The 15,509-nt window shown below is 50.3% G+C and overlaps 1 protein-coding gene across 1 annotated transcript in view; it reads right to left on the bottom strand.

The window, feature by feature from the left end:
* IGFBP5 (insulin like growth factor binding protein 5) overlaps positions 1-13,150 on the bottom strand; it is a 32,946-nt gene extending 19,796 nt beyond the window's left edge. Inside the window, exon 1 of the mRNA XM_084643204.1 lies at positions 12,184-13,150. Coding sequence (XP_084499330.1) covers positions 12,184-12,514 — 331 coding nt within the window. The 5' untranslated portion in view covers positions 12,515-13,150. The remainder of the gene's footprint in view (positions 1-12,183) is intronic.
* Positions 13,151-15,509: the final 2,359 nt, after the last annotated feature.

Here is a 15,509-nt window from a genome sequence, read left to right as displayed (position 1 = left end):
GAACCCCTGGTCTAGAAAAAGCTCTGGGGATTGGTAACAGGATAGGGAGCCTTTCACCACCAGGACACTGGTTTGACTTCAAGGCAGGCAAGTAGTGAGTGAAAGCTGTTATAATCTGACAGCTGTTTAGTGGCCTAGTAGAAATGAGCAGGGGAGGTGGAGGAGGGGGTGGGTGGGGAATCACCGGCCTGTTCCTGGTGGACAGGTCTCTACATCACAAAATCCACCATTTCTAATACATTGGGGCCCTTGTAGCCAGCCTAAGCAGAGAAGCCAAGCACTCAATGGGCCATGGAGACTGAACTCTTGTGTCATCCCTAAAGGGGTGAGGTGGGTTAGGAGGGGACTGCGTGGAGGAGTCTTCATAGAATCATAGAATATCAGGGTTGGAAGGGACCTCAGGAGGTCATCTAGTCCAACCCCCGGCTCAAAGCAGGACCAATCCCCAATTCTTGCCCCAGATCCCTAAATGGCCCCCTCAAGGATTGAACTCACAACCCTGGGTTTAGCAGGCCAAAGCTCAAACCGCTGAGCTATCCCTCCCCTCTTGTGCTGGTTTGGGGACAAATACAGGGAGGATTTCAGTCTTTCGCACTGTCAATCTGTCACCTTTCGCCAGCACTATCAAGAAAAAGGGAAAACAGAAGAGAGAGCAAAATCGTTATCAACCCGCAGAAGAAACACGCGGTTGCATGCGCTGGAAGAGACAAAGTAAAACCCAACAGGAAACTTAACCTAGTGACTTGTGCCTTCAGCATCTAAATCACACATCTAAACCACTCAACTCTAGGACAGGGAGGGATAGCTCAGTGGTTTGAGCATTAGTCTGCTAAACCCAGGGTTGTGAGGTCAATCCTTGAGGGGGCCATTTAGGGATCTGGGGCAAAAATTGGGGATTGGCCTTGCTTTGAGCAGGGGGTTGGACTAGATGACCTTCTGAGGTCCCTTCCCACCCTGATGATCTATGACTCCAGCCTGATTCTTAAGGATGTCCCTGGAGTCGGGTGGAAAAGATCTGTTGGACCATCTGATCCTGTCTCTGCACTAGCGTGAGATTGTTTCCTACAACACAGTGTGCGGCTCAGCATTAAACGTTGCAAGCAATCGGTTTTCTGCCACTTCCTTTGAGAAACGATTCTACTCTCTAATAGATCTCATCAGCAGGAAATCGATCAGCCAATTTAATCCTTTCACTACTCACTATGCTCCTGGCTGCCAAACTAGGCAATTCCTCTCCCAGCTTGATGCTTCCCCCCTTCCTGCATGGCAGACTGAAACCCCTGCTTCCCAAGCTGGATTTGAACCTGCACCCCCAAACCTTCCTAGCACTTTCCCTCTCTGTGCTACAACCCCCCAAAATGTAAGAGACATGGATTCAATCCCTTCCTCTGACAAAGACTCCCTGTGTGACCTTGGCATGTCACTTACCCTCTCCATCCTTCCGTTCCCCCGTGACAACAGCACGGGCCTCCCTTCCAGGGGTGTTGTGAGGATGAATACAGAGATAGAGTCTAAAGCCAGATGGGACCACTGTGACCATCTAGTCTGACCTCCTGCATAGCACAGGCCATAGGACTTCCCCAAAATACCTCCTGTTTGAACTAGAGCAGGTCTTCTAGAAAAACAGCCAACCTTGATTAAAAACTGCCAGGGATGGAGACTTCCCTGGGAGATCAAAGATTGCGAGTGGCTCCCATGCTGTGGCAAAATGCATTCCCCTTACTATGCCAGGCACTGGCCAATCCATAAAGTACTGCTATGGGCTCCTGGCTAGTGAACCCACACAGAAAGGGCCATAATTTGCCTTAAGCACACGCAGTCATCTGTTACACCAGGTAGGAAAATGTCTCACTAGGCTACCGCTGTGTAACAAGACACATTGTTTGGCCAATTAGAACAAAGGAGAAGTAATACTAGCTGAAATTTTTGGTCCATCAGGTCAGCTGCCTGCCTCCAGTAGCGACTCATGTCTGATACTTTGCAGCAATGCAACCCCTGTCCCCCCTAAACCCCAGCACCCCAACAATCCACAATGCACTTAGCTGTCTGTACCAGGCTGTATAGTAAGAAACAGAACTCTTTCTTGGTGTCCAGAGGAGAGCATCTTATACCCTGAAGCCTGAGAACGGAAATATATTATTACCAGGCCCTCATTGGTCATAAAATTATCCAACAGAATGATTGGAAAGGACATTTTTTTTTCTATACTGCTCCTCCAGAAAAATCTGCATAAATTCTTGGAATTAGCAAAGTGTTTTATGTTCAAACTGTGCCTCTTTCTATGACCTTAGAGGCCACGAACCAGTTTGTATGATTGCATCTGTGCTACACAATTGTGTACAAAGAGCTTATCCACGTGCACTGTCTCTAAAGGAGATCGAAAATCATACGACAACAACAGATTTTACCAGCAACACCTAAATTTGTTAAAACCATTTTTAGAAAATGTAAAACAAAATTTTTTTTCACTAAGATTGCATTTTGTGGGGCTTAAAAAATGAAAAAGTAAACAAGAAAACCAACTAGTCAGTTTCACTTTTGCTTCTAGACATTTTCAGTTTCACTGTCTGGTTCTCATGTCCTAAGGCAAGGCAAGGCCCTGGTGTTTGGGTTATTAAGAGTGAGCAGAAGGATTGTTTAAAAAAAAAACCAGATTCCTCTTGAATTAAACAAACAAATGATAAAAAACAAAAGGAAACATTTGTGCTGGTTTTATAAAATTAATTTTTTGGACCAAATTTGACCAAAAAGTGCCCTGTAAGCTCAATCTAGGATACTAGCTCAGCAATTACTGCATTAAATACCTATCAGACTGGCCTTCTCCACCTTAAACACCACCCAGACTGGTCATCCCCATCAGCAAAGCTAAAGCAATCACACAGTGCACAGTTCTCTTGGGATAGAAGTTTCACCCCTCACCGGGTGTTGTAAGCCTTAATTAATGTTTGAACGGCCAGTTGAAATCCTTGGAAGCACAAAAGTGTTAGGGAAAAGCTAAGTATCACTATTAGAGTATTGTTTGCAAATAGGGTTGATCCTTTAAGCCCTCTGCATGTGGAATTCCCACTGACTTCCCCAGGAGTCACCTAGAGGGGGCACCAAAGGAAGGGAATTAAGTTTTGAACGTTATCTACTGGCATCCAGCCATTAAAGGGCTCTATTTTCCAAGAGGGCCCCTACCTTTAAAAATGTTATGGCTGTGCCTGTTTGCATATAGATTCATAGATTCCAAGCATAGGTGCTGGAACTAGGGGAGCTCCCGCCCCCCCCCGGCTTGAAGCAGTTTCCATTATATACAGGATTTACAGTTTGGTTCAATGGCTCTCTGCACCTGCGCTATACAAATTGTTCCAGAGCCCCTGATTCCAAGACCAGAACTGACCTGCTGCATAACACAGCCCAGAGAACTTTCTCAGACTAATTCCTTGGGCAGATCTTTCAGGAACACACCCAGGCTCAATTTAATAAATTGCCGACCTCTGTGTCTGTGTGCACAGAGCAGGGATTTGCACGAACAAACAGGTAGGCCTGCAAATTCTACCTATGCAAATTTTGGAGGCCAAGCAGTGAACTTAACCCGTCACGGGCAGCATCTGTCACCTGACGGCCAGATTCTTGCAATACGTGCAGCTGAGGTTCAAAGTTCGCTATTTGCTTCAGCTTGAGTCTGTAGAGCTGTCTCAGCAGGAAGCTGGTGACTGCATAACCGGCGGAACTAGTCTGTAGCAGGCACTGATGAAAACATAAAGCAACAACGAACTCAGAGACATTTTCTGAAAGATCAGTCTCTCTACAGGTGAATTTGACCATGCAGAACTCTAGAGGGCCCTGGATTTCAGCGAGCATATTATCCTGCACCTGCAGGAACAAATTACAAGCGGCTGAACTGAAATAAACACCAGCGCCCCCTAAGATCACTAGCATTGAAGAGCCACCTAAAAAGTAACATTGGCTGAGATTTGCCCTGGCCACTGATGCCTGCTGAAGGTCTACGGCCCCGGATGGTTCCAAGCCTCGGTGCACTTCACCTCCATGTCGCTGGAGGGAAGGAAGGCCATGATGAGAGAGACTGAAAATCCTTTCCATCTCCTGGCCAATGTTCAATGAGCTTGGTGGTCTCAAAGGACCGGTATTGACATCAGCTGCCCCCCCTTGCTGGCACTCGAGCTCAGAGGCCTGGGATTAGACCCTCCCCGTCTCCTAGCTAGACATGGTCTCCGTAGCTGAGGGGGCAGCGGATGCCTGCTTTGTTGCTGCCCGCACAGGACCTGACCCGAGGCTAAAGAGACAATTTCAGTCTCTCGGTGACATCTTTTACCTGCATTACGTTCCCTTGCAGATTATTACTGCGTATCCAGCCGCAGATTATTCTGGCTGGCAAATGTATAATTGGTTCCTCCGGGCCACCTTCGCTTCTTCCTCCTCAGCATCTCTAAGCTCCCTGTTCTCACGGCTAAAAGCCCCATCCCGGCCCTCAGCATTTCCTGCCGCGATGCTGACATCCTCCTCCTCAGCACCCCCATCGCTGCCCTCTGGCCCGTACACAAATGCATCTGCTCCAGTCGTGAAATCCCTCAGCTGGCTTCCCCATGCTGAGTTCAAGCTCCGTGGCTTCACTTCCTAGCCCGACAGCCTTCCCTTGCCTTCCTTCCCCACACTTGTCTCTTGCTGCAGCACCCGGCCCCCTCAGCTCCCCGACTGAGGTCGAGATTCCCTCACCACAGCTGTCTCCATGTTTTCTGCCTGCCACCCCTTCTGGGCGGAACAACTTCCCCGGAGAGACACCTGCACTCATTTCCACGAATCCCTCTCCTCGGCCTACCCCCTTCCTGTCAGACCTCCAACCTCGCAGCGGCTAGCGAGAGAGGCCAACAGGGGATCAGTGCTATTTATTTAGCTAAGGAAAAAATCTGACATGATTTCAGCTCCATCCAGTTGTGCACACAGCTTGAGGACATCACCACAAGGTCTTTGCTGCTGTTGCCGCCTTTAGCCCCTCTCCCCCTGCCCTTCTGTTGCTCGTTGCCCTCCCTTGTGTCTTGCCTTGAACTAGACTGGAAGCACTTTGGGCTGGGAGTGCTTCTTCCTATGCATTTGCACAGCACCTGGCGTCTAGCACAACAGGGCCCCAACTCAACAGGGGCTTCCGGGGGCTACCCTAAGTACACGTATTAAATGTTAATAGTAATGCACACAGTGCTTCTCTATTTACCTCTTATTGCATATATGAGTGAGTGTATATTACAGTATATTATATAGTCCCATACATATCTGAGTAGCTATACATACGTGGGGGCAGGTCAACACACATTTTACGTATGTAATAATCTAATAAGATATAGGTAGACACATACGTATGTGAGCATTCTGGGTGAATTCTGGCTTCCTTTACACCTCTGTAGCTGCCTGTTGACTTCAACAGGGGCGTAAGGTGTTTGGTAAGCGAGGGCCGAATCTGGCATTTTTATCGGCTGTGCTGTGCAGGTTGGTACCCTCAGGCAACGAGGCACTGCAGCTCACCAGTTGTCCTGCTCAGCAAAAGCAGAAACGACCGTCAGGCTCTTGTGACTCCTTTCTTCCTCTTTACTCCTTAACAGAACAGGGAGCCTTGGAAATCCTACTTAAGAACATAGGAACTGCCACCCCAGAATGGGCCTCTTCACCTGCTCTTCTGCCCCTGACAGAGACCCTCGAGGAAAATGGGAAGCCCCACAAATACACCCCGTCGCTGCCGTCAGGCAAAACATTCATAAGGAGAAACCAGAATGCTGAGTATTGTGAGACAGATGCCTGGCTTCCATGGAGCAGATTAGGCCATCTTGGGGCTTCTTTTCTCTTTATCAGTGCAGACAGGGGATGTATATCTATAGCTAAACTAAATCTACAATATACTTAGGAAAGGTTCAGAAGGGAGCCTATCCTAAGTCAGCAAAGAACCTACAACAGTGTCTATTCCCCCTTCTTCCGGTCCCCATGTATGTTTTCTTGTGCCTTGATCCTACAAACACTTAAAGCATATAACTGACTTTATTCACGTGATTGACATGACAGTAAGACTACGCATGTGGTTAAAGTCTGCGTGTGCTTAAGTCTTTGCATGACCAGGGCCCTTGACTTTCCTCTAGATTCCCTCAAACTTGCTTAGGCTCACTTTTATAGGGTCAGATTCTGCTCTCAGTTACAGTCGCATAAATCTGGAGTAACTCCATTGCCGTCAGTGGAGTTATACCAGATTAACGGTGGTGCAAGACAGATCAGAATTTGGCCCTACATAATACACACACAGCCATGCATCTTTTCACTGGTGGGATTAGGCAGACATTTATTTTGGATCAACTCCTCAAACTTGTTCCTGCTCTAAAAACAAAGCTGTGGCAGAATCTGCCCGTCAAGAGGCCCCCAGCCCTTCCTGTTTGATCCATACCACAAAAACCAACTTTCTTGCTTGCACCTGATGGATTTCACCATTTTTTTAAACTTTAGCTCAAAAAGAAAAATGGAGTTTTTCCTGTTTCTGCTCCGAGAGCCTGTTGCTACTAGCTTTAGCTTTCAGATCTCAAGGGTTTTAATGGTCTCAGCTTCACACAAAGAACTCACCACTCAGCACAGATCACTATGCCGGTTTTCCCCTGGACAGCACATGTTCGTAACTGTAGTGTGTACATAGTTCCCTGCTCCCATGACCCTTGCCCTAACCCTGACCCTTAGATCTAACCCCAGTTCACCCCAGCTCTCCAGTCTATAGAGGCACACCTGCCCATCTTATATCCCAGTCACTCATTTACAGCTGTTGTGTGTCTGTTAAACCCAGCCGCATGGTAAAGCGCACTTAAACTGAGAGCATGGAAGAGGGAGAGGAAAATCTGTCAAGGGAATGATAAAGAATTAAACCTGGTACTAGCTGCAGGGAATTTAGGTACACCCACTGCTTCTCCTGTCTTGTTTAAGCTGACACAGCAATAAGCATTTTCTTAAAGCTAGCTCTGGATTTCTCCCTCGCAGCTACAGTTATCATTGGCTCAGAGTTTCATAAGGAAACTTGCCAGAGATTATTTTTTCTTTCTTGAAAGAAAGAAGGAATGAGAGAGAGAAATTTTTGGCCACATTTGTTTTTCCATGAACTTTTTCAAGTCAGTAGACTTGTATTTGGCCAGTAAACTCCACTCTGGTTCTTGTCTCCGACCTCTCTGTCTCTGAGGTCAACAGGCGGTGGTGTGATGTGGCAAACCGTGAAAGAAAAACGGAAAGAGCAGGCACATTTTAAAAACCGAGCTACACAAATGATGCTGCTTGTGTTTTTACAGTCCTGTAAATTTCACTGGGGTAAGTTACAGCTTTGAAGGTAAGGACACGATCCCGCTGATAACAGAGTATTTTTACCGGGTACTCATCACACGGGTATCTAAGCACTAGTAATATTAATAACGAACACCATAATATTCCTTTGCAATTCGTGGCGGCTTTCATTCAAGACACTTAAGAGTTCTCTATAAACATTAATGAATGTAGCCTGTACATAGGTAGATTAATTTCTCAATATCAGTATTCCCAATTTACAGTTGGAGAAACTGAGGCACAGAGAGAGCCAATGAACCTACCCCCCTAGTAAAACAGCGGGTCTATAGCTGACCTGGCATTAGAACTCCAGGTCCCTTGCCTTCCAGTCCTATGCTACAATCTGCACCGCATTAGCTGTCTATCCACCATAACAACGAGGAGGAAAAAAATATTTCTGAGAAGTGGATTTAAACAGACCTGCTGCAAGAACATGAATAAATAAATATGCAGCTGAATCCATCCCTCTCGACTGTCACTTAGTTATACACGGTTGATTCTTTCGCAGCAGTTCTCAGCTCAGGGCCAAGTTTGGACATCCAGAGACTGTAACCCAGGCCAGCTTCCCTGACATATTGTCCCTGGATTTCTGGCCAAGCTGGCAGAGGCCAGCAAGTTCAAGTCAAACTTCATTTTCTTTCCTCCCCAGTTGCTTAGTAACATGCCTATGAAAATATACTTCGCTGTTCTCACCCTCTACCACTCAAAAGCCACGAGGAGTTTTTTGTTTTGTTTTGTTTCTCCTTGTCCTCAGAAATTCCTGATTTTTACAACCTCGCAAGTCTAAAGCTAACTCTGCTGCTCCCTTCCAATACAATCCAGACATTTCTTGGCTCAAGAAGGTTGTTTTATTCTAAATTTCAGTTCAGACGTTCAGAATTGTTCACTTAATCTGAGAAACCAACAGAGCTCCCGATGGGCCCACCTGCAAGATTTGAGTGGAAGGCCAGTAGGGGACCAGTAAAACAACTCCTCAACCCAACCTCTCTCACCCCATTCATCCGCTGGATTCCTGACTGAGCCAGAAAGTGCCTTACAGGGCGAAAAACCAAGCCGATTAGATATGAAGAAGCACTTGGCCAGGCTTCCTTTATGCACCTGCTATAGGACTGGATTCCTTGGGAAGGGTGGAGAGAGAAAGAGAATAATCAGCCTCTCTGAGAAATAAGTGGAAAGCTGAAGTGTGGCTGGTGCCATCTGTCTGCAAGGGGCACTGTTGTTACACTGAACTGCAGGTAGGGAGCCGAGCTCAGCGCGTTGTCTGTTGCATTTTAGCCACATTACTTGTTGCCCTGACCACACCACCTGCCTCTTGCGCTGGGCGTACACACACACAGAGTAAATAATGCTATGGGTGACATGCGTGGCGCACGGGGACATTTCACGTGGTTTCAGTGTTACCGGATTATTACTCAGTTTATTGGGTTCCAAGACAGGAAATCAGCTCTTCTTTTACCATATTCCACTTTAACAGACCCAATCCACATTTCTGCATGATCCAGAAAGTGGCCTGTGCCTTTAAACTGCTCCAAAGAGAGCCTGACTGTTTTTTTTTTTTTGCCAATACATATATTTGGCTTTGCTATGAAGGAAGACAAATAAAAAGCAGCACACGCTTGCAGCAGCAGAAGGGGAGAAAAATAATAAAAGTGGCAAGATTTATTGGGCGTTAGAAGGGATAAGGAGCAAATCGCCGATGCACGGATGCAAGAGCGGCTTGGCAAAAAAAAAAAAAAAAGGATTTTTTTTTTCTTTTGCATACGAAGTTTGGCGTTTTTATAAGGGTCTCCTCCCACCCTCCCCTTCCCTTTGGTGGTTGAAGGTGAACAAACGGGACAAACAGAACAACAGGATCCTACTGGATCTTAGACAGGGATAATGGAAATAAGGGAAAACCCTATGAACAGTAAGGGACAATGCTTTATGTAAAGGGACATTTTAGGGAAATAGTGTTCCCCTTAGCATATCATGTATTTTTTCTATCAGGTGTACATTGCGACTGCCCTCAGATATACAGTGTAATTATCATAAGCTCCAGTGTCACCTTTAAAACGGTTCTCATGATCAGTTTTGATACATTTCAATACATCTTAAAACAAGGGATGGGTTGTCACCCTAAGGGAGAAATCAATGAACTAAGGGCCAGGTGGTCACTCTAAAGAGGATCCCAAAGTTGGAGATAATGAAAGGAAATGTAGCTCCCTTTTTGTCTTTGCAAACTGGAGTGTACAAAGGCGAAACCACCTTGGCTTTCTTTTAATTTTTTTTTTTGCATTCATTTTGCATCTGGGTTTTCCTTTCCCCGATGCACCTGCTCCCGCTCCTTGCCCAGCAAAGACCTCCAGTAGCTAAGCTGGAAAAGCTGGTCTTGAAGTGGCGGGGGCGGAGGGGTATGTGTTGCGGGGGCGTTGGGGGCTGAACTGAAGGGTTGGATGGGTGGGGATTTGGCATGGAAGGCTCTGGCTTGTATTGCTTCACTTCCAAAGCGCAAGTTAGCTGCCAAGCCAAGGGAGAGGGGTTAGGGAGGTAGGTAGATACGAAAAGGGGAGAAGGGCGCAGGAGCGGAGGGCTCGGGGAGGATGGACGGAGGGGCCAGGGAACCAGCAGCTTTCAGGGGATGGGTTGAGGTGGAAGGTCAGGGGAGAGGGGCCGACGGCAGGATTCCCTGGGGGAGAAGACAAGCTGGGTAGGGGGTACAATAGGAGGGGAAGAGGGTGCAGCAAGATGAGCAGGAGGAGAGGAACAGAGAGGGGATAAGGGAGGATCCCTCGTGGGGGGGAGGAAGGGGAGATGTTGCAGGGGGCTGGGGAGGCGACGCCCTACAGCAGGGGAGCACGGAGAAGGGTGTGTGTGAGCGCGGCTGGAGCGGGGGGTGGGAGAGTAGGGGGAAAGGTGCAATGCCAAGGGGGAGTGGGGGACACGGCAGAGGCTGCAGCAGGAGGGGTGTGAGCCCGGCTGGAGCTGGGGGGGAGGCCGGGGGAAAGGTGTCATGCTATGGGGGGGCGGGACACAGCAGAGGCTGCAGAAGGGGAGCACAGGAGGGGGTGTGAGTGCAGCTGGAGCAGAGGGGAGTCAAGGGGGGGGGGGAAGATGCAATGCCATAAGGGGGTGGGGGGCTACAGCAAGGGCTGCAGGAGGAGGGAGCGTGAGTGCGGCGGGAGCAGTGGGAAAGGTGCAATGTCCTAAAGGGGGACGGGACACAGCAGGGGAGCACAGGAGGGGGTGTGAGCCCGGCTGGGGCAGGGGGAAAGATGCAATGCCCTAAGTGGGGGAGTGAGCCTGGCTGGAGCAGAAGGGGGAAGCGAAGGGGGAAAGGTGCAATGCCAAGGGGGAGGGGGGACGACACGGCAGAGGCTGCAGCAGGAGGGGTGTGAGCCCGGCTGGAGCTGGGGGGAGGCCAGGGGGAAAGGTGTAATGCCATGGGGGGAGAGACACGGCAGAGGCTGCAGCAGGGGAGCACAGGAGGGGGTGTGAGTGCGGCTGGAGCAGGTGGAGTCAAGGGGGGGAAGATGCAATGCCATAAGGGGGTGGGGGGATACAGCAAGGGCTGCAGGAGGAGGGAGCGTGAGTGCGGCGGGAGCAGTGGGAAAGGTGCAATGCCCTAAGGGGTGGGGAGGTGAGCCCGGCTGGAGCCGGGGGGTGGAGAGGAAGCAACGAGGGAAAGGTGCAATGCCATGGGGGGTGGGGGTGAGCCAGGGGGCAAGCAAAGGGGGAAAGGTGCAATGCCATGGGGGGCGGGGGTGAGCCAGGGGGCAAGCAAAGGGGGAAAGGTGCAATGCCATGGGGGGCGGGGGTGAGCCAGGGGGCAAGCAAAGGGGGAAAGGTGCAATGCCATGGGGGGCGGGGGTGAGCCAGGGGGCAAGCAAAGGGGGAAAGCTGCAATGCCATGGGGCGGGGGTGAGCCGGGGGGCAAGCAAAGGGGGAAAGGTGCAATGCCATGGGGGGCGGGGGTGAGCCGGGGGGCAAGCAAAGGGGGAAAGGTGCAATGCCATGGGGGGCGGGGGTGAGCCGGGGGGCAAGCAAAGGGGGAAAGGTGCAATGCCATGGGGGGCGGGGGTGAGCCGGGGGGGAAGCAAAGGGGGAAAGGTGCAATGCCATGGGGGGCGGGGGTGAGCCGGGGGGGAAGCAAAGGGGGAAAGGTGCAATGCCATGGGGCGGGGGTGAGCCGGGGGGGAAGCAAAGGGGGAAAGGTGCAATGCCATGGGGCGGGGGTGAGCCGGGGTGGAAGGTGCAATGCCATGGGGGGGTGAACCGGGGGGGAAGCAAAGGGGGAAAGGTGCAATGCCATGGGGCGGGGGTGAGCCGGGGGGCAAGCAAAGGGGGAAAGGTGCAATGCCATGGGGGGTGGGGGTGAGCCGGGGGGGGAGGTGCAATGCCATAGGGGGGTGAGCCGGGGGGCAAGCAAAGGGGGAAAGGTGCAATGCCATGGGGGGTGGGGGTGAGCCGGGGAGGGGAAGGTGCAATGCCATAGGGGGTGAGCCGGGGGCCAAGCAAAGGGGGAAAGGTGCAATGCCATGGGGGGCGGGGGTGAGCCGGGGGGGGGAGGTGCAATGCCATAGGGGGGTGAGCCGGGGGGCAAGCAAAGGGGGAAAGGTGCAATGCCATGGGGGGCGGGGGTGAGCCGGGGGGGGGAAGGTGCAATGCCATAGGGGGGTGAGCCGGGGGGCAAGCAAAGGGGGAAAGGTGCAATGCCATGGGGGGCGGGGGTGACCCGGGGGGGGAAGGTGCAATGCCATGGGGGGCGGGGGTGACCCGGGGGGGGGAAGGTGCAATGCCCTACGGTGCAATGCCCCCCCGCAGGGGCTGCAGCAGGACTGGGGGGGGGGGGGGCCCGCCGCAGCCACTCACCCAGCTTGGCTTGCTCCCGGTAGCTCTTCTCGTTGCGGCAGAGGCCCCGGCCGTGGAGCAGGGCGTGCAGCGGCTTCTCCTCGCCCTGGCGGGGCAGGCAGCGCAGCCCCTGGGCGCAGCGCTCGGTGTACACCCCGCAGGGCTGCCCCTCGGCCAGGGCGCAGGTCAGGCAGCAGCCGCAGCCCGGCTCCTTCACGAGCTCGCAGCCCGCCGGGCTGGGCGGGCACATGGACAGGGCTTTCTCGTCGCACGGCTCGCAGTGCACGAAGGAGCCCAGGCCCCGGGAGCAGCCGAGGCACGTGCCCAGCAGCAGGCAGAGGGGCAGGAGCATCTTCCAGGCCGGAGCGAGGATGCAAAGCTGGCTTTTAAAGAGGGGGAGGGGTGGGAGAGGGGGAAAAAAAAATCCCCCCCCTCTAAATTCCAAAAAAAGTCCCGGGAATGATGATGATGGTGATGATGGTGATGATGATTTTGGCCTCAAAATAACCAGCGTGCACAGCCTGGCTGCAACAGGTTGAGGGGGTGGGAGGGGGGGTGTTAAATAAATCACAAGCCAGCAAAGAGCTGGGTTGTGAAGGCTCCCTAAACCGGCAGCAAATATCCCACCCCCGCCCTGCCCCCAGCAGGTTTCCAACGCTTGGCGAGGAGGGCAAGTGGGGAGCAAAGTTATTTGCGGAAGGGGCTCCTGGCAGGAGGGCTGCAAAGAATCAGGAAACCCAGCAGAGCAGGGAGTGCTAGGCGGCTGGAGAGGCTGGTTGAAAGCACATTGTGTTTTGATTGGGTCGCTTTGCCTCCCCCCTCCTCTTCCAGCGCTGTCAAGAAAAGTTTTCTGCAAAAGTTTGGATTTGTGTGTGTGTGTGTGCAAAGGCTGCAGGAGAAGAGTTAAAAAAAGAAAAAGAAAATTGAAGGGGGGGGGGAAAGGAGGAAAAAAATTCCACTTTGTAGATCTCTCCACACTTTCCCCCCGGAGAAGTTTCTAAAGAGACTGAATACTGCCGAGCAGGCTTGTCTTTTAAATAGACTGCCCTGGCTGCCTGCCAGCCCTTAGCTGCAATTTGAGATCCCAATGACACCTCAGCTTGGAGGGGTGCCAGAACTGCAGCAATGTCAGTGCACACTCAGAGTGAGTGGGGGTGGGAGCTGCAGCTTTTGACTTCTAGGTTTCAAACCCCGGGCAACGATCAAGGATAATATATGATTGGGGGGTGGGGAAGAAGGGAGGGTCTTGAAAACAAATTGCTCCGATTTTCCCAATAACACTGGACAGTTAGGAGGGCAGCCCTGGCTAGGCTTGAGAGAGAGACACAGAGAGGATTTGTCTGGGAAGCTCTGTGAGCACAGTTGCCAACTTTCATGTGGTAAATAAGCACCCCGACTTTCACAATGAGCCAAAAATCTAGCTAATCCCATTTCAGAACAAGAACCCCAACGCTCTATGTGACTAGATCCCCCCGGCATGCAGCCTGGGACTGTGGTGGGTCCGCTGTGCACCCCTGACTCTCTTCCCCCACCTTATCCCCACTTGCCTCCCCCCTTGCTGGGAGCCGATCACAAAAAAGAAGCAACAAGCTACAAGCCAAACAAGCTACAAAAACTAGCCAACAAGCAACTCACAAGCCAATTAAGCCAAAACCAAGCCCAATTTCTGTGTTTTTTTCGCGGGTTTGGCATGTCTGTCTGTGAGATATCGCAGAGTGCTCTGTCGTTTTGATTTCCCACTGAAGTTCTAATGACTTTTTAAATCACGCAGGGCCCAATCCTGCAAACATTGGCTATCAGGCATAGTACTTAGCACTCAGACGTCATGAACACCCCCCTCCCCCCCGGATTAGGCCCTAAATGAGGGAGATAATGTGCATAGGAACCCATCAGTTGTAAGTATGACATGTATGTACCACGTGTTAACGCAGTCACTTATTCAGGACTGTAGCTACAGAATGAGCAGAGAACATTCCTAACTCTGCATTGGTGCAGTACACAGCTGTACGCCTGATAAAAATACGTTCTCCTTTGCATGCACACCTGTGCCGCTGACACAAGTTCCTTGCACGGAAAACACACAGAGTTAATAAAACTGAAGGATGAGCATGACATAAGGCAGGGATAGGCCGACTGCAAGAACTGTGTTAGATTCCTCTCTGGAAAAGTGAGCTGTGCCTTGCAGGATGCCAGAAAGCAAGGGGAATTTTGCCACGCGAAGCACAATTTGTATATTTTATCTCAATCCTGTTCTACCCCATAAATTCCCCGGCCCACCCCCTCATTGAAAAGAGCCAGACTTCTGGTAGGGACACAGCATTCCTAAACACAAATGGTCAGGCCACATCCCTTCACACTAGCATACAACAAAGTCCTTCATGCTTATTAATTATTTGTAAAGATTCACTTTTGTAGCACTAAATCTCCACTAATAAATACGTCACCCGATCCCCTGACACTCCAGAACCGCTGTTAGCAGACACAGTACACCTTGAGCAACAGTGGCAACAAAAAGCAGGTTTGGGGGGCTTGGCTGTGTGTTCTCTAAGTCAACTAAGTGATGCTGCCTTCAGGCAAAGGAAGAAATAGAAAGGGATCGACCATTTCTTCATGAGATTTAAATTAAATATCAGAGCCCCCCCTTGCCCCTCCTAGTTCCATATTTCTTAGGTTGCTTCTCAGCTCACGAAGAATGTGACTGCCTGCATTGCATGGATTTTGCCACTAGAATGCACCCTTATCTATGATAAGACATTGGGTCTGCTGCTTAAAAAGGTTAACTCTTTTTCTGCCAACATTGCCTAGCCTTAAGCCTGCCTTAGTCATCTCTGGGGTTCATTGTTTTAATGCATTGCTCATGTTTTCACCATATACATGGATTTTGTACTAAATGTGAGATTCCCTTTTTTTTTCTGAACAATGATGCCAAAGTTTACAATGTTGATGATTGTTTTTCTACAAGGAGGGTTTTCATAGGTTTTCTTGTAAACTATCTGTTTAGATCACACTTAGTTATTTCCAAGTGGCTGTCCCTTTGGTAGCTGATAGATAGATAGATAGATAGATAGATAGATAGATAGGGTTAAGACGACATATTTAAATATAAATTCTACATTGGACACTGATAGTTTTTATGGAATATTAGTCATATCCTGCTTTTAGATGGACAAGGTGGGGGAGGTAATTTCTTTTATTGGACCAACTTCTGCTGGTGAAAGGGACAAGCTTTTTTAGCTACACAGAGCTCTCCTTCTGGTCAGCTCATCCACCTTGTCTCTGTAATGTCCTAGGACCAACGAGTCTACACCAACACTGCAAATATTCTGCCGTTGATTTTCATGATACTC

Source organism: Lepidochelys olivacea (genome assembly GCF_965140295.1).
Source record: "Lepidochelys olivacea isolate rLepOli2 genome assembly, chromosome: 11".
NCBI classification, from domain to species: Eukaryota; Metazoa; Chordata; order Testudines; family Cheloniidae; genus Lepidochelys; species Lepidochelys olivacea.
This window is presented reverse-complemented; position numbering and strand designations above follow the sequence as displayed.